Raw genomic sequence first — 18,297 nt, 5'->3', positions numbered from 1 at the left:
CTAGCCACTTAGAGTTTTTTTTTTCTTTTTTAAGATTTTATTTATTTATTTGAGAGAGAATGAGATAGAGAGAGAGCATGAGAGGGGAGAGGGTCAGAGGGAGAAGCAGACTCCCCGCTGAGCAGGGAGCCCGATGCGGGACTCGATCCCAGGACTCCAGGATCATGACCTGAGCCGAAGGCAGTCGCTCAACCGACTGAGCCACCCAGGCGCCCTAGCCACTTAGAGTTAAAATTGGCACCATGATGTTTTTAATACTGAATTAAAATACTTTATGAAACATCTCATACCAGCATATGCATTTTTCATATTTGCTGAAGGAATATAATTATCATAATTTGTTTTCATAGATTATCTTGATAATGGTAATAATAAAATGGCAATTCAGCAAGCAGATAAATTGTTGAAGAAACATAAGGATCTTCATTGTGCTAAGGTAAGTTCATTTGCTCTTGAGTTACTTATATTTGGTGGGTTATATATTATAATCTTAAAAGGGAAAAGATATTAAATCTGTTAAGGACTTTTTTCAGGTTTTTTTTACCCCCAGGTTATGTTTTGTTTTGTTTTTTAAATAGGCTCCATGCCCAGTGTGGAGCCCAATGCAGGGCTTGAACTCACAACCCTGAGATGAAGAGTCACACACTCTACCAACTTAGCCAGCCAGGCGCCTCTCTAAGCTCTAAGCCATTTCTTTTTTAAAGATTTTATTTATTCATTCGAGATAGAGGGATACAGAGAGAGAGAGCAAGAGCAGGGGGAGAGGCAGAGGAAGAAGCAGGCTCCCTGCTGAGCCAGGAGCCGGACGTGGGGCTCAATCCCAGGATCCTGGGATCATGACCCAAGCCGAAGGCAGATGCTTAACCATCTGAGCCACCCAGGTGCCCCTAAGCCATTTATTTTTCTGATTACTTAAATGCCATAAATAGTATTTAATTAAAAGCTAACGGTTTATTTCTTTGGATATTTTGGACATAACTTAGCTAATTTAATTATTTTATATTGATAGACTTCTTTTTTTTAAGCAACTTTGTGTCTTTTATTTATTTTTTTAAAGTAGGTTGTATGCCCAACATGGGGTTTGAACTCACAGCCTCGAGATTGAGAGTTGTATGCTGTAGAGCCTGAGCCAGCCACGTGCCCCTGTTCTGCCTTCTTAACATGACTGAATAGGAAAGACTCTTGATGTGCTGCGATTTTTAGTAAAATATGGTTTACTTGATCAGCAACCTAGGCGTACCTTACAGCTTATCTTGTGTTTTCAAGTTGGCTTCTTTGGCTTATTTTTTTTTTAAGATTTTATTTATTTATTTGACAGAGCATAAGAGGGGGAGCAGGAGAGGGATTAGCAGGCTCCCCTCTGAGCAGGGAGCTTTGGCTCATAGTTTCATTTCTGTTCTTTTAAAACTTATGTTTTTCCTATGTATCAGGTTTTAAAGGCAATTGGTTTACAGAGAACTGGAAAGCAAGAGGAAGCCTTCATGTTAGCACAGGAGGTGGCGGCCCTTGAACCGACAGATGACAACTCGCTACAGGCACTGACTATTCTTTACCGGGAGATGCACCGACGTATGTTTCTTTTTCATTGTTTTTAAACCTGAGCTGTAGTTTTTGTTTCTTTCTTCTTCTTCTTCTTCTTCTTCTTTTTTTAAAGATTTATTTATTTATTTTAGAGAGCGAGAAAGCACACAAGTGGGGGGGAAGGGCAGAGGGAGAGGGAGAGAGAGAATCTTTTTTTTTTTTAAAGGTTTTATTTATTTATTTGAGAGAGAGAGAATGAGAGCCAGAGAGCACGAGAGGGAAGAGCGTCAGAGGGAGAAGCAGACTCCCTGCTGAGCAGGGAGCCTGTTGTGGGACTCGATCCCGGGACTCGAGGATCATGACCTGAGCCGAAGGCAGTTGCTTAACCAACTGAGCCACCCAGGCGCCCGAGAGAGAATCTTAAGCAGGCTCCACATCCAGCATGGAGCCCAAGCTGGGGCTCGATCTCATGACCCTGAGATCATGAGCTGAGCTGAAATTAAGAGTTGGATGCTTAACCAACTGAGCCACCCAAGCGCCCCAAGGTTTTGTTTATTTCTGATTGAGTTTTGTATTTGTTCATTTTACTTATCATTCATATTTTGAGTGGATGGCAATAGGCAAAATAATGCATTAACCATGATTTACAAAGACTGTAGGCAGAAAGGATATTTTACGCGTATTAGTATCCTGAATTGGAATGAGTTGATGTTGGTTTGTGACATTTTGATTTACTGAATGGAAGAATTATCCTTTTTACTATTTGATAGGAAAATTTCAAACATAAAAAAACCAGAACAGCATAATAAATCTCAGTGAACTCCTTATCCACCTTCAGCAGTCATTGTCCCATGGCAAATTTTACTGTATCCCATCCCCTGCCAGATTATTTCTTTTTTTTTTGACAGAGAGAGACACAGCGAGAGAGGGAACACAAGCAGGGCAAGTGGGAGAGGGAGAAGCAGGTTTCCCGCAGAACAGGGAGCCCGATGCAGGGCTTGATCCCAGGACCCTGGGATCATGACCTGAGCTGAAGTCAGACACTTAACGAAGTCAGATGCTTAACGACTGAGCCATCCAGGCGCCCCTGCCCATCCCCCGCCAGATTATTTCTAAGCATATTCTAGGTAGTCTACCATTTCACCTGTAAATAAAGTTTTTCATTGTTAATTTCTCATATCTTTTATTATGGAATAATACGTATCTTCCATAATACATATTATAGAAGATACATTTTATATAACACACTAGAATACTTCATGTGGAATAATGAATATTCATGAATCTACCAGCCAACTTAAGAAAGAGCATTATCAATACTGGCAGCTTCCTATGTGTTCCTTACCAATCTCACTTCCCCTTTTACATTCCAAGAGGTACTTGTTTTCCTGAATATATTTTATTATCTTGCTTTTAAAAAAATCTTTATCACTTTTGTTTTTCTAAGTAATACTTTATTAATTTTGCTCAATTTTGACTTACTTGAAAAGTTTTGCCTTTGGGGCGTCTGGATCGCTCAGTTAATAATGTCTTCAGCTCAGGTTATGATCCCGGAGTCCAGGATAGAGCCCCACATTCGGCTCCCTGCTCAGTGTGGGGAGTCTGCTTCTCCCTCTGCCCTTCACTGCACTCGTGCTCTCACGTTCTCTCTCAAATAAATGGGTAAAATCTTAAAAAAAAAAAGGTTTGCCCTCAAACCATCACGTTGTATACCTTAAGATATACAATTTTTATTTGTCAGTTATTCCTCAATAAAGCTGGAAAAAATAAAATAAAAAGTTTTGCCAACCTAGGGGACAGAAATGTTACTTTCCAGTTTTGTTTTTCATTTTTTTTAAAGATTTTATTTATTAGGGAGCGCGAGCAAGAGGGGGGAGGGGCAGAGGGAGAGGGAGAAGCAGACTCCCTGTTGAGCAGGGAACCCAATGTGGGGCTCGATCCCAGGACCCTGGGATCATGACCTGAGCTGAAGGCAGATGCTTAGCTGACTGAGCCACCCAGGTGTCCCGTGCTTTTCGTTTTTTAAAAGACAGAACTTAAGAGTTGGGTATTATATCTGATTATTTAGGGATTATGTTGATTTGGGGTTATGGATTCTCCCCCAGTGTTTTTTTTAAAAATCATTTATCTCACAAATACTGAATATTTCTCTATGACAAGTATTGCATCCAAGTCAAAGATGAAAGGTGCTCTCTCTGCCCTTGTGTTACAGTCTTTAAGGGGAAATTCAGGGGGACGTGGCTGGCTCAGTCAGTAGAGCATGCAACTTTTGATCTCAGGGTCGTGGATTCAAGCCCCACGTTGGATGTAGAGCTCAATTAAAAAAAAATAAGGGGAAATTCATCAATAGACTCTTTTCTACATTATGTGTTAATAAATGTTATAAGAGACTTGTTTAAAAAATTTAAAGATGGTGGAAGGAAGCAGTGATCAAACCGGGTGGAGGTGCAGAGATGGTGTTGGGGAAGGATTACATTTGAACTTGCACAGTTCCTTGCAGAGAGGATTACATTAGAGCTGGGTCTTGGTCTTGGATGATGTTCACTGAGTAGAAAAGAGAGGAAAGGAGAATCCAGGCAGAGGGAACATGCAGAGGTATGAAACAGCACTGGGAGTCTAGTGGAGCTACAAATAGTTTGAGGTGCTGGAACACGAAGTGCTGTGGGAAATAAGTAGGAAGGAGACAGAGAGGCTAGATCCTGGAGGGTCTTATTTATGTATTGCAAATGTGTTGGGGAGGCCGAGCTATTCCATGCTTCACTGAATAACACCCAACCAAGAGAAGAGTAATGATCAGATGAGGCAAAACAAATACTTTCTTCTTCCTTAGTGATAGGAGACATCTGTTTCCTCCAAAGGGGAAAAAAATTAAATGCTGTTAAGATTTAAGGTATACTTCAATAATTAAGGAATGTCCTCTTTCTCTTTACCCTAGCGGAGTTAGTTACAAAACTCTATGAGGCAGCTGTGAAGAAAGTTCCCAATAGTGAGGAGTATCACTCTCACCTCTTCATGGCTTATGCCAGAGTGGGCGAATATAAGAAAATGCAACAGGTAACTTGATTCCAAACCTCCTGGGCTGTGGGATTTGCTATTAGACGCAAGTCTTTTTAAATATGACTTAATTGTAGGACTGTGTGTGCATGCATGTGGGTGTTTGCGTGTGTGTGTAGAGCCGAATCTCTGTATTTGTGTGTGGAGATCAGGCAGATACTTTCTTGTGTGTTTTAAAGATGAACTATTATGCAAGTTCTTCAAGTGTTTTATTTGGGGAAATCTGATTGTTCTTTGGTGGCCTGGTGGTATGTTTTGTTTGGTTCTGGTAAGTTGGCTTCAAATTGTCCCACTGCATGAGATTGTTGTTATAGTTTCAGAAAATAGGCAGAAATCCCAGAACAAAAAAATGAACAGACTATAGAAAGATTAACCTTAAAGTTTAGATCTAATTTGTAAATTTAACTCTTCGTAGCCTGCGGAGATTTTTAAATCCACCTGGGAAAACTCCCCACTGTTTGGGTACTTGTCTTTTTCATAGAGGCAGCTTATTTGCCAGTTAGCACGTTTTAGGTGTTGCTTATATTTAGATGTATGTGAAGGAACCTCATTTGGACTAGTGGGTGGGTAGAGTCAACATCCCAGAGAAATGAAACTGTTAAGCCCGTAAAGGGTTATGATGTCAAACTAGCATTTTTTTAGAAATGGCTTTGTTTGTGGGTATAATTTCTTCTGAAAGCAAAGCTTTCTTACTTGGGTTTTTATTTTGTCTTATTCTTTACTTGAAATATCAGACTATAACAACAGATAAATTAGGGAGGGTGGAAGGTACTATATTAATATAAATCCTTTCTCCTTAAAATTAATCTTTGTATTTGCTTATGCAAGGTTTTAAATTGGAAGAATTTTTTCCCCCAAATTTAATTCTTTGAAGAAGTTTTATTTACTGATGGAGTATATTCTCAGGAAAAATAATCAGATTATAATTTTTCTTTTCTTTTTTTTTTTTAAAGATTTTGTTTATTTATTTGACAGAGAGAGACACATCAAGAGAGGGAACACAAGCAGGGGGAGTGGGAGAGGGAGAAGCAGGCTTCCTGCAGAGCAGGGAGCCCGATACGGGGCTTGATCCCAGGACCCTGGGATCATGACCTGAGCCGAAGGCAGACGCTTAATGACTGAGCCACCCAGGCACCCCTATAATTTTTCTTTAAATGTAAAATGGGTATATATTTTTAAATTGGCAATGCTAACATGAAAATATGTAAATCTTTAGTATCATTTTTACTTCTAGGAATATGTTTTCAGGAAAGTATATTAAATGTCCATTAATACAGATACAGTTAAAGGAATTATGATTCATCCATGTGGGAGAATAAAATGCAACACCCCACCTCCCCTTAAATGGTACTGTGTCTTTGTCTTTTTCTACCAGTCCCTAAAGGATATCTCTAAGGGAATGTGCCAAAATGTTACCAGGATATAGGCCTATGGATACTTTTCTTTCTCTTAATTTTTTTTTTTAAAGCATGTGTTAATTTTATGATCCCACAAAACATATTTTTGAACCATGTCTTTTATATATACATGCAATAAAATAACAAAAAGGACAAGTTAATGCAATGACAATATTAGGGTAAATTTTGAAAAAGGGAAAAAATAATCTGCCACTTGAACAGATTTTTTTTTTTTTTTTTTACTGTTGAACTTTACATGTTGGCAGAGATCTACATATACCTTTGCATCTTGCTCTCGGGAGCCACTGCTTTGATGTGGCTTAATAGTCATTGATCCTAAATATGTTGTAGCTATAGCTTTTTTTTTTTAATGTTTGTTTTTAAGATTTTATTTATTTGAGAGAGAGAGTGAGCAAGAGAGATGGAGCAGGAGAGGGGCAGAGGGAGAGGGAGAAGCAGACTCCCCGCTGAGCAGGGAGCCCAATGACGACATGGGGCTTGATCCTTGATCTGGCACTCGGGGATCATGACCTGAGCTGAAGGCAGACGCTTAGCCAGTGGAGTCAGCCAGGCACCCTGCGATAGCTTGTTTTTATATTATTCCATTCTAGTATATTGGAAGAACAGAGCGTTCTGGTGTTAAATGTTTCAGAATGAAAAGTCTTAATTTTTATTTTACCTTTTTTGCTGCTTAAGATTGTTACAATTTCTTAGTTTATATGTATGTTTATTTTGAAAGTGGTTGTCAGTGTGGGGTAATAGGTAGTTTACGAATTAAATGTCATGTTTCATCAGGGTGAGCGTTTTTGTTCCTGTTGAATCCTCAGTGCCTAGAATAGCATCTGCACAATAAATTTTTGTTAAATAAATGAATGATTTGCATTAACTGGTGGAGGTAAAAGGGAGGGAAGCCAGGGAATCAGAAAATATAAGGACTTCTGCTGTCCCAAATGACATTCCTGGCAGGCAATATTTAAAATCATCTTGAATGAAGATTTGCTAGGGGTTCACAGGTAATTGGACTTTTCTTTTTCTGTAAATGGTGTTTCCTTTTGTTCTTTTGTTTGTTCATTTGTTTTTTGACGTTCCTGTATTCTGAGTCACCAGTTCACAGCCATGTTTTTTAAACTTGTCTGTCTTCAAAAGTTTTCTGTATCAGCAGAGTATCAGTGTCTGCAACATAGTATAGGGTGCAGGCATGAAATTTTTGCCTTATCTTTTGTATTAAAAATTCATATTAATTTTATATTTTACTTCTTTTTATTTATGTCATTATAAAAATGTTTTCTTTCCCCAAATGATCAAGTAAAATTGGTTTTCTAACATTTGATTCCATTCCTCCAGAGTTTAGTGTTAGGAGCAGGGACTTTAAGCCATCTTAGACTCTACTTTTTTTTTTTTTAATTTTGTTTATTTGAGAGAGAGAGAGAGGGAGAGCAGGAGAGAGAGCGAGCAGGGGGAGGGGCAGAGGCAGAAGGAGAAGCAGACTCCCCGCTGAGCAGGGAGCCTTACTCAGGGCTCAGTCCCAGGACCTTGAGATCATGACCTGAGCCAAAGGCAGATGCTTAACCGACTGAGCCCCCCCGGCGCCCCTTAGACTCTCCTTCTTATCCTGTATTGTCCATTTTGTCTTTAAATCATCTTGACTCTTTTTCTACAGTGTCTTTGAGGTCTCTTTCTAGTTGATCTCCCTCATCCTGGTTTAGTTCCTCATTGCCTCATCTCTTCTATTTTTTTTCCTTCACAGTACGGCTAAAACACTCTTCCTAGAAGAGTATAGATGTGTACGTATCACTCCCTTGCTCTGTATAACACTCCGTTCTGAGTGCTTTACAACCAGGGTATCTCAGTTGCCTCTCAGCTCTTTTCCCCTCCCTGTCCTCTTAATCCTTATTTATAGCCAAAGGTTCTGTTTGTTCTTGTCAACATATGTCTCTTCTTTCTTTAATATTTTGTTCAGATTCAGATTTTGCTTCTACCTAGAATTGACTCACCCCAAGTGTTTCTCTTTGTGTATATGTATCCTTAACCCCATCTTGGCCTGTAGACATTCTCTTGACCTTCAAGGTTCATCTGAAAGACTGCTACTCTGAAGAAGGCTTTATTGATTAAGTTCCCTTCCCTACTTTCGCTTAAAGAAAGAAAAAGAAAGGAGTGAACAAACTTAACCATGCTTTTTTTGAAAACAAAAAGGCATCGTGTTTTTGTATAGGATGTTTATTTTTTTTGCCAAGTATTATTTTAGTCATTTGAATATTTGTCTTATCTCTTTCCCTAGCTTTTGTGTTTGGGACCGGGACTCAATCTTTTTATCGTGGGCAGAATAGACATTTCCTTCCACTAAATAGGGGCTCCGTATAATTTTTCAAGTGGATTAAAGTTAAGCAAAAGATTAAAAAACATAAAATAGTAACTGTGACAGTTAGCTGACTGAGTTCTTAGCATTGATTACTAGTTGGCTAATTATGGGCAGATTCTCAGTTATGCATGAATAGATCTACTTTGTTCCTTCTTGCCATGTCCCTGCTTTTAAGTATTTCATATTATACATTTCACAAAGAAAGGGTTCAGTTCAAGTTAATGGTATCTTGAAAGAACCTGATTATTTTCCTAACCTAAGAATTATTATTTTTTTAATAATGTCAGAGTAAACTTTTCTGATTTTTTTTTTTAAAGATTTTATTTATTTATTAGAGAGAGACATAGCGAGAGAGGGAACACAAGCAGGGGGAGTAGGAGAGGGAGAAGCAGACTTCCCGTGGAGCAGGGAGCCCAATGCGGGGCTCGATCCCAGGACCCTGGGATCACGACCTGAGCAGAAGGCAGACGCTTAATGACTGAGCCACCCAGGCGCCCCTAAACTTTTATGATTTTAAGTTTAAATATACTGTCTGGGGGCGCCTGGGTGGCTTAGTCGTTAAGCGTCTGTCTTCGGCTCAGGTCGTGATCCTAGGGTCCTGGGATCGAGCCCCGCATCGGGCTCCCTGCTGAGCAGCAGGGAGCACCTCAATGTTGTCAATTGAGCTTCTTCCTCTCCCACTCCCCAGGCTTGTGTTCCCTCTCTTGCTGTTTCTCTCTCTGTCAAATAAATAAAAATCTTTAAAAATAAATAAATAAATATACTGTCTGCCTTTTTTTGTTTTACTATAACTAGTTAGTGCAGTATTTTTAGGTAAGTTTGTTGGTATACATTCATAAGCCAAATTTTATGTTTGTTGGTAGTCTGTCAGAACCATATTGGATTGCTCTATTTTCCAAAAATACCGGCCTTTAATTTGAAGAAATCTGGTTCAAAAGGTGAAATATTCCTGATGTAAAAATTCACCTTTGTGATTACCTATATTGCTGTCTACTAGAGAATATCCATCAAGTCACTAGGCACTTACAGTAACTGGGATGTGTAGACATGTTGCTATTCTCCTAGGAAACTTCTTGCCACATATCTAGATCATTAATTGCCGTCTGTATTTTGTTTTCCAAATTAAGCATTTATGGCTCTCTGTCTTTCAGGCTGGCATGGCTCTATATAAGATTGTCCCCAAAAACCCTTACTACTTTTGGTCTGTGATGAGCTTAATTATGCAAGTGAGTATGGCATTCAGAATGGGATTGAGATTTATTTTTATTTTTGTGTATAGTTATTGTCCTTAACTTGTCTTCTGAACACCTTGGGTAATGTGTTGCAGCGTGTGTCAAACGGGGACTTTACATAATGTCAATTGACTTTTTGAGTTGGGGAATTTTGGTATTTGTTCCTTATGAGTTGGTATATCAGTTTATTTGTATGTAGCACACACTGTATTTCCCCTGAATCTTAAATCCATTCCTGGGTTATTTGATCAAGTATGAGCCTTGAAAAATTTGGTATTTTGACTTGAGGTTTGTCTTTAAAACAGTATTGTTTGTTAGCGAACACGTTATTGAACTGGATGGCCTTGTTTTATCAATTCTGTTTTTTGAACCTCAGTTTGCTCTTTTGCAGAATGGAGATGCTTATCTTCCAGAGCTACTGTAAGGACCAAAAGGAGATAGTGTGTAAGAGAAGATAGGGAGGAAAGAGTTAAAATGTAGCGGTTAAGTCAGAGAGGCTCTGGGTTTAGACAGGTCTGCATTCATATACTGGTTTCAGCACATGTCTTAGAGAGCTGTTGGGGAATTTAGTTTATCTATGAAATAAGCATAATAGCTGCCTTGAGCTACTGAGCTCTGAGCAGAATCTCAGGCAATGTTAAAATTATTAATAAGCATTGATTTAATTATCAATCTAAGATAATCCTAATTATCGAAACTAGTTAATACTAGGCTGTATAAATGGAAAGTATTGGCGTTTTCCCTCTAATATGTGAACATCCCAAAAAGACGTCTGAAAGGCTTTTACTCTTCAAACACCTGATGATACCTTTTACATATAATGAACAGTATAGGCATATCCCCTCTTAACATAGTTCTAGAAAAATGTATGAATAACCTATTTAAAAGTTAGACCATATTATGGAAATCCAGTTTGTCAAAAATGTATAGGATAATGCATCTTTAATAAATCTCTTCTAAAGCAAACCACTCTGTAATGTATCTTCATGGCAAGTTCAAATTAGGTCTGATATTAGACATAGTGGACTGATAATTACGTGCTGGAGTCACAGTAATGGTCTGCCTGGTAATAATATAAATAGTGCAAGCAGGGGGGAAATTAGAGTGAAATATTTATTTTTTTCTCCTATAGTCTATATCGGCACAGGATGAAAACCTCTCAAAAACGATGTTTCTGCCCCTCGCTGAAAGAATGGTAGAAAAAATGGTGAAAGAGGACAAGATAGAAGCCGAGGCTGAAGTGAGTAATGGAAGTCCTACAAAAGCCGTACTTTTGTATTTGCATGAGTTTGATATTGCTACAGTATGCTACGGTATTACAAACTGCTCTCTTATTCCAGTTAGAGAGCTGGGTCCTCATTCTTGTGTAAATATGAAGCTTTGGAAGTACCCAGCTTAAGTATAGCGAACATTCTTACTGCTGATTTCATCTCATTTGAAGATAGTGTTCTTTTCTATTAGATACTTTTTAAATTAAATTAAATTAAAATTAAATTTTCTTAAGTAGGCTCCACACCCAGCATGGGGCCCAACTTGGGCTTAAATTCATGACCTTGATACCAAGACCTGAGCTGATATCAGGAGTCGGACACTTAACTGACTGAGCCACCTACATGCCCCTTGATAACTTTTTAAAAACATGCAAATGACTATTCTTATTGAAAAGTTTCGATTGTTGCATTTCTTACTTGTTTTTTCTGTAAGGTTGAACTTTATTATATGATCTTGGAACGTTTGGGAAAGTACCAGGAAGCCTTGGATGTTATCAGAGGAAAATTAGGAGGTAATTTTTAGTTTTCCTAAAGTTTTTTTTCTTCTATTTAAACACACAAAAAAATATTTTTAAAGATTTTATTTATTTATTAGAGAGAGAGTGAGCGAGAGAGCGAGAACAAGCTGGGGGGTGGCCAGGGGAGAGGTAGAGGGAGAAGCAGACTCCCTGCTGAGCAGGGAGCCTGATGCGGGGCTCGATCGCAGGACCCTGAGATCATGACCTGAGCTGAAGGCAGACACTTAACTGACTGAGCCGCTCAGGCGCCCCAAACATGAAAAATATTTATTGTGAAAAATTTCTTCCTTACACAGAAACATAAAGATATAAAGACATAAAAAAAATCACTTGTGATCATCTTACGTTCTTCCAGACTTTCCTGTATGTTATACATTTACTTTAAAAATATATTTTATTTCATTTTATTTTTTAAAGATTTTATTTGTGAGAGAGAGAGAGAGAGAGGAAGAGAGCACGAGCAAGGGCACAGCAGGCAGAGGGAGAAGGAGGATCCCTGCTGAGTAAGGAGCCCGATGTGGGACTTGATCCCGGGACTCCAGGATCATGACCTGAGCCGAAGGCAGGCGCTTAACGACTGAGCCACCCAGGCACCCCAAAGCTTTTTTTTTTTTTTTTTAAGATTTATTAGAGAGAGTGAGAGAGTGAGTGTGAGCTGGGGGAGGAGCAGAGGGAGGGAGACAAGGAGACTCCACGCTGAGGGTGGAGCCAGTGCAGGGATCAATCAAATGATCCTGAGATCAGGACCTGAGCTGAAACCAAGAGTTGTACGCTTAACTAACTGAGTGGCCCAGATACAGCAAGCCTTTTTTTTTTTTTTTTTTTTTTTAAGTAAGCTCTACACCCAACATGGGGTTCAAATGCAAAACCCTGAGATCACGAGTCACATACTCTACTGACTGAGCCAGCCAGGTGCCCCTATTTCAATCTTTTTAATGTTTTTCGATCTGATAGATAAAACATATCTTACAGTTTTTATTTAATTTTGAGGGAGGATAATTTTTTTTATTTGTTTAAAAACCATTGATACTTTCTTTGAGCTGCTTTTCCTTATCCTTTGCCTATTTCTAAAAATGTGATTAATCTTAATGATTTGCAAGAGCACTTTATATGTTAAAGATGTTAGCTCTTTTCCATTATAGTGAAAATACTTCTTCCCTTTTTGTTGGAAAACTTATTTGTAGGAACTTAATAGATTGATCTAACCATTCCCCTTTGAAGATGTTTCTGACAGAGATTTAGGTTCCTAAACATTTACCCATTTTTGATGATTTCTGTGGGAGAAAGTCCTGGAAATCCAGTGTTGTTTTGACAAACCTGGTTTTTAATTGTGCCTTTATAGTCATTGGGGGAATCTAACTGTAGATGAATAGCCTGAGATCTCTCATTAGGAACAGTCATTAAAAAACTTCTATTTCAGGGGCGCCTGGGTGGCTCAATCGGTTAAGCATCTGCCTTTGGCTCAGGTCATGATCCCAAGGTCCTGGGATCAAGTCCCTCATTGCGCTCCTTGCTCAGCAGGGAGCCTGCTTCTCCCTCTGCCTGCCACTCCTCCTGCTTGTGCTTTCTCTCTCTGTCAAATAAAATCTTAAAAAAAATAAAATAAAAAAATAAAAACTTTATTTCATACAGGTGTGTATATCCTTTACTTGACCATGTGTGGTTATAAAACTAACACTGATAGTTTTAACTAATTATATAAAATGTAGGAGTTTTTGTTGTTACTGTTTCTTTTTTTTTTTAAGATTTATTTGAGAGTGAGAGAGAGAAAGTGAGCATGTGTCGGGGAGAGGGTGGTGGCCAGAGGGAGAGGGAGAAGCAGACTCCCTGCTGAGCAGGGAGCCTGATGCAGGCTGATCCCAGGACCCTGAGATCATGACCTGAGCCAGAGTCAGATGCTTAACTGACTGAGCCACTCAGGCACCCCCCCTTTAAGATTTTATTTGTTTATTTGAGAGAGAGATTATTATTGTTTTAATGTTATTTATTCTTTAATTTCAGCCTCCTTGCATATGGGTATAAGTCAGCCTTTCTGTTTTTATCCAGCTGGATTGTAGTTTAGGATAGTTAAAATGAAGATTATCTGTAGGAAATTCATAATGTAATTGTTGGTATCCGTAATCTGCTAAGCTGTTCTGAAAGGTTGGGGCAAATCTAATTTGTTCAGAAATAGTAGTCATAGTTTTTCTGTTCCCAGCTCTTGGGAAAGTGTTTGATTCATCTCTGTTCATTTTTGTATTCCTCCTAACATCTCACCTTGCTCATCCCATTCCAGTCTTAGCTCATTCAGTGTTTTGGAACTGTTTGTATGGATGGGAAGTCTGTCTATGGACCATTTATACTAGTTCCTAGATGCTTTTGGGGTTTTATAAGTGTACCCCATGTTTTAGATCCTCAACTCAATACATTCTGGATCTTTATAGAAAAAATAATTATAAAAGTTTAGTATCAGAAATTTACTTTTTTCTTCTCAGGAAAATAATCTTTATTAAGATAATAGTTTGTATCTGGTAGTGGTCCCGTTTTCTAAGAGAGGGAATAAGAAAATGTGACATTTTCCTTCTTGTGTTTGGACATTATTCTGGTTTCTGAGCAGAAATGAAACTAGCTTACCAATTTTTATAACTTTTAATTGTAGAGAAGTTGACAAGTGAGATTCAAAGTCGGGAAAATAAATGCATGGCTATGTATAAGAAGCTGAGCAGGTGGCCAGAGTGCAATGCCCTTTCCAGGCGCCTCTTATTGAAAAAGTGAGTAGATGCTTCTTTTTGGACCATGAGACTGGAGTGGGGCTCTCAGGTGTCACTGCTGAATTTTTTTTTTTTAATCTGTTGTCTTTTATATTGCCTGGGCATAAATCTTTTAGTATTGTGTGTCCTAGGTATTTTTAAAAGTTTTTGATGAACCTTTATCTTTTGGTAAAGAGGTATAATGGAACTTATGCCGCAAGGGTGCTGAGTGTTACATCTTCAGAATGAATGCTAAAAATCATTGATTTGTTAAATTCAGTATTGGTCTAAAAGAAACATGTCCCTCCCTTATCCCCCCGCCCCCCCATTTTGGGGAAGTGCTAACGTGGGAATTTTCTGTTAAGAATATTAGTTTTCTGGACCTGGTTATTTCATTGAAGGAAATAATTGTTTCTTAAAAGTTTTTTACTTTTTTTTTCTTCAAAAGTTTTTTTGCTTTGAAAATGCCTTTGGAGTTGTCCTTTTAGGGCGGCAGAGGAAACTCAGAGGGAGGGGTGGGCTTTTCCTAGTAAAGACTAAAATGTAACCTAGAAAATAAGTTGAGTATCATGGTTCCTAGGGCAGACTTGTCACAACTTGGGTTTAATCCTTTGTGCATCATTCAATCTGATTTTAGCTCAGATGACTGGCAGTTCTATCTGACTTATTTCGATTCTGTCTTTCGACTGATTGAAGACGCCTGGACTCCTCCTGCTGAAGGTGAACAGTAAGTTGACTCCTTTCCTGAGTTACAGTGGCACTTTTTAGCATGGTGTAGCCAAAGGATTTCTTTGGAAGCCTAATAGAATTCTTTTTTGGTCTCAATAGTGTATCCCTTTCAAAGAAGATTTTTCATTTATTTAAAATTACAAAATAAATATATGTTCATTGTAAAAAATCTTAAACTAGTGCAGAAATGTATGGTGTGAAAGTGTTAGTTCCTAGTCTTACCATCCCAGAAATAACATTTTTTTCCTTTTTCCAATTTTATTGAGGTATAATTGACTCAGAGATAATTCTTTTTTTTTTTTTTTAAGTAATCTCTGTGCCCATGATCTTTGAACCCATGATCGAGTCGCATGCCCTGCCAATTGAGCCAGCCAGGTGCCCCCAGAGATAACTCTTGATGGCAGTTTAGAGTCTTTTCTTCCAGATTTATTTCTTTCGATATACTAACTTAATTCTCATTATTTAACATAAAAATGCAGTCATATTAGACATAATGGTTTGCAACTTAGTATTTTCTCCCTTAAAATATATCTTGGATATCTTGAGCATCTTCCATATATGGTACATACGGACTCGTTTCATTCTTTGTAGTGACTTAAGAGAACTCCACTTTAGAGATGTACGGTAATTCATTTAACCTGTGCCCCATTGATAGACTGATGGACACTTGGATTGTTGCTGGTTTCCTTTTTTTTTTCTTTGCTATTCTAGACAAAAACACAAACATAAATGGGATCTTTTTAAAAAGGAAACCGGATTTAAGATGGTGATGAGCTGATGCTTACTTTGTAATATTAACTGAGTCATCTAATTTTTCTCAGTCTTCATTCTTTAAGCAATAAAGTAAAATTTACTTAGATTTTTTAATTAGGCAATATTTTACGTATATAAAGTTATCCTTTTTTTTTTTTTTTTTAAGACAGCGGTAGAGATCATTAGTCATAGTGCAGTAATGAGATGCCAGAACTGGGCGCAGTCCTCTGCCACGTTGTCAGAATGTGCTCCTGTATTATCTTATAATTATCAGTGCTTTTTATTTTTTGTTTCTTTAAGTCAGTTTGGCTTCACTTTTAAGTTTTAGGATGGACAAGAGAGGTACAAAATACCTTTCTCCATGTGTTTTATACTTAGCTCTTTAGAAGGAGAAGTGCATTGTTCTGCAGAAGAAGCTGTGAAGTTTATAGAAGATCGGATAACAGAAGAATCTAAAAGTTCCCGCCATCTCCGAGGACCACATCTTGCTAAACTGGAACTGATTAGACGTTTAAGATGCCAAGGTTTTAATGATGAGTACAAACTGGGTAAGAACCCTTAATATTATTTGGGAACCTTGGAGAAGATACAGGAATCAGCTCCATACCCAAGTGCAGTATTCATTCTCTGAGGTCTACGATGAAGTCATGTTTGGGAAGCAAACATCTTCATAACCTGAAAATATTTACTCATGAATGGATTACTGATACCATTAGCCCTCAGTCATATCTTCAACTCAACATTAGCATCTCTTCCTGTTCCACCAGAGTCTTTATCAGGCATTCTTTTTTGACCCAACATTAATGTCAAAATCAATTTCAAAGTAAAATAGCCAGTTTCATGAAAGTTTCAAGATTTCATGAAGTGGATGAAAGGTTTCTTGAAAGTCTGCTTCAAGCCCTCACAAAACCATTGATGAAAGAACATCTGGCAGAGTTAGAACAATTAACAGTTAAGAGAAAATTTATAAGGACAATGACAAGATAGGAGAAAAACATGATTTGGGTAGTAGTGCACGAAGAGAGGCTTTCGGGAAAGTTGATGAAGCCCTTCGATGTTTTTTGAAAATGTTTCTTTTTGAGCTTACTTCATAAGAAATGAAGGATGCCGGGCGCCTGGGTGGCTCAGTTGGTTAAGCGACTGCCTTCGGCTCAGGCCATGATCCCGGAGTCCCGGGATCGAATCCCGCATCGGGCTCCCTGCTCGGCAGGGAGCCTGCTTCTCCCTGTCACCCTCCCCCCTCTCATGTACTCTCTCTCTCTCATTCTCACTCTCTCAAATAAATAAATCTTTAAAAAAAAAAAAAAAAAAAAAAGAAATGAAGGATGCCATATTGTGCTAGTTCACAGTTTTGTTGGAAAAATGGCACCCTTCCCCTCAGAAAGTAATTCTTTGCTCATACTAAGAATTAGCTTATAGTTTAGTTATACCCTAAATTTTGTTAAGTTTAAGTTAATAAACTTAATTTTTTAGTTTCATTTTTTTAAAGATAAAGCTCCAAAGAAACCTTTTCTCCCCCTACTTATCATTATGGAAGTTTAGTTCTCGTTAAAAGTTGATCAGGGGGCGCCTGGGTGGCTCAGTTGTTAAGCGTCTGCCTTCGGCTCAGGTCATGGTCCCAGGGTCCTGGGATCGAGCCCCACATCGGGCTCCCTGCTCCGCGGGAAGCCTGCTTCTCCCTCTCCCACTCCCACTCCCCCTGCTTGTATTCCCTCTCTTGCTGTGTCTCTCTCTGTCAAATAGATAAATAAAATCTTTAAAAAAAAAATTTGATCAGAAGGGTCTTGTTTAGGCACCAGTTGTCCTGAGATGATGAGCACTTCCAGTTTCTAAAACCTATCTTAGATCGTCTCTGTTCATTTTAATCATCTAACTAATGCTCTTTGCAGCTTATTCTGAAATTAACTGTGGGCTTCTCTCATTCCCTTTGTAGAGTTTTCACAACCAGTTTTTGAATTCCATGTTGACTTTTTTAGGTCTACTTCAGAAACCTTAGTCTCTGTTAGTTCCAGAATTGCAAATGAAAATTTTCGTTTGAGCCTCAGCAAAATGTTAAGATAGATCCCAAAGAATTGCTTCTTTCCAGAGCTGGAACTAAAAGCATTTGGATCTGTGTTGGCACTTGCTATGTCCATCTCCTGTCTTCCTCTTCCTTCTTACCAGCCTGTGGATTAGAAATTTGTGAGTTTGGTTAGTCTCCACAATTTTTTTTTTTTTTTTTTGAAGTAAACTCTACCAGCAACATGGGGTGCCAACTTACAGTCCCAAGATCAAGAGTCACATGCTCTACCAACTGAGCCAGTCGGGTGCCCCTCCACAAATTTTTTTTTTTTTTAAGATTTTATTTATTTATTTGAGAGAGAGCGTGAGCAGGGGGAGGGACAGAAGGAGAGGGAGAGCAGACTCCCCGTGGAGCAGGGAGCCAACGCAGGGCTCAATCCCAGGACCTTGGGATCATGACTTGAACCTAAGGCAGATGCTTAACCCACTGAAGCCACCCAGGCGTCCCCACAAATTTTTTTTTACCCAGAGCAGTAAGTGATTCTTAGTGTCTTGGATCGGAGTCTTTTTTGAGAATCTGATGAAAGCCATGGACTTTTGTTCCCAGAAATGTGAACAGAAACCAACACCTAAAATCTTACAGAAACTCTTGGTTCAGTTTGAGAGCATTTTATTTTTTTATTTTAGTTTTTGTTTTTAAAATTGTTTTGTTTTTAATTTGAGGAAAAACAAA

The 18,297-nt window shown here is 38.5% G+C and overlaps 1 protein-coding gene across 3 annotated transcripts in view; it reads left to right on the top strand.

Annotated features, from left to right (window-relative positions):
• Positions 1-18,297, top strand: part of NAA25 (N-alpha-acetyltransferase 25, NatB auxiliary subunit) — a 73,809-nt gene that overhangs the window by 12,756 nt on the left and 42,756 nt on the right. For all 3 annotated transcript variants that reach the window (XM_027576434.2, XM_027576436.1, XM_027576435.1), the window contains exons 2-10: positions 351-436; positions 1,431-1,569; positions 4,457-4,575; positions 9,483-9,557; positions 10,696-10,803; positions 11,268-11,346; positions 13,991-14,102; positions 14,719-14,808; positions 15,942-16,111. In XM_027576434.2, the coding sequence (XP_027432235.1) occupies positions 351-436; positions 1,431-1,569; positions 4,457-4,575; positions 9,483-9,557; positions 10,696-10,803; positions 11,268-11,346; positions 13,991-14,102; positions 14,719-14,808; positions 15,942-16,111 (978 nt within the window). The remainder of the gene's footprint in view (positions 1-350; positions 437-1,430; positions 1,570-4,456; positions 4,576-9,482; positions 9,558-10,695; positions 10,804-11,267; positions 11,347-13,990; positions 14,103-14,718; positions 14,809-15,941; positions 16,112-18,297) is intronic.

This window comes from Zalophus californianus, chromosome 14 (assembly GCF_009762305.2).
Source record: "Zalophus californianus isolate mZalCal1 chromosome 14, mZalCal1.pri.v2, whole genome shotgun sequence".
Lineage (NCBI taxonomy): Eukaryota > Metazoa > Chordata > Mammalia > Carnivora > Otariidae > Zalophus > Zalophus californianus.
Note: the sequence above shows the minus strand (reverse complement) of the source record. Positions and strands in the feature narration are given on the sequence as shown.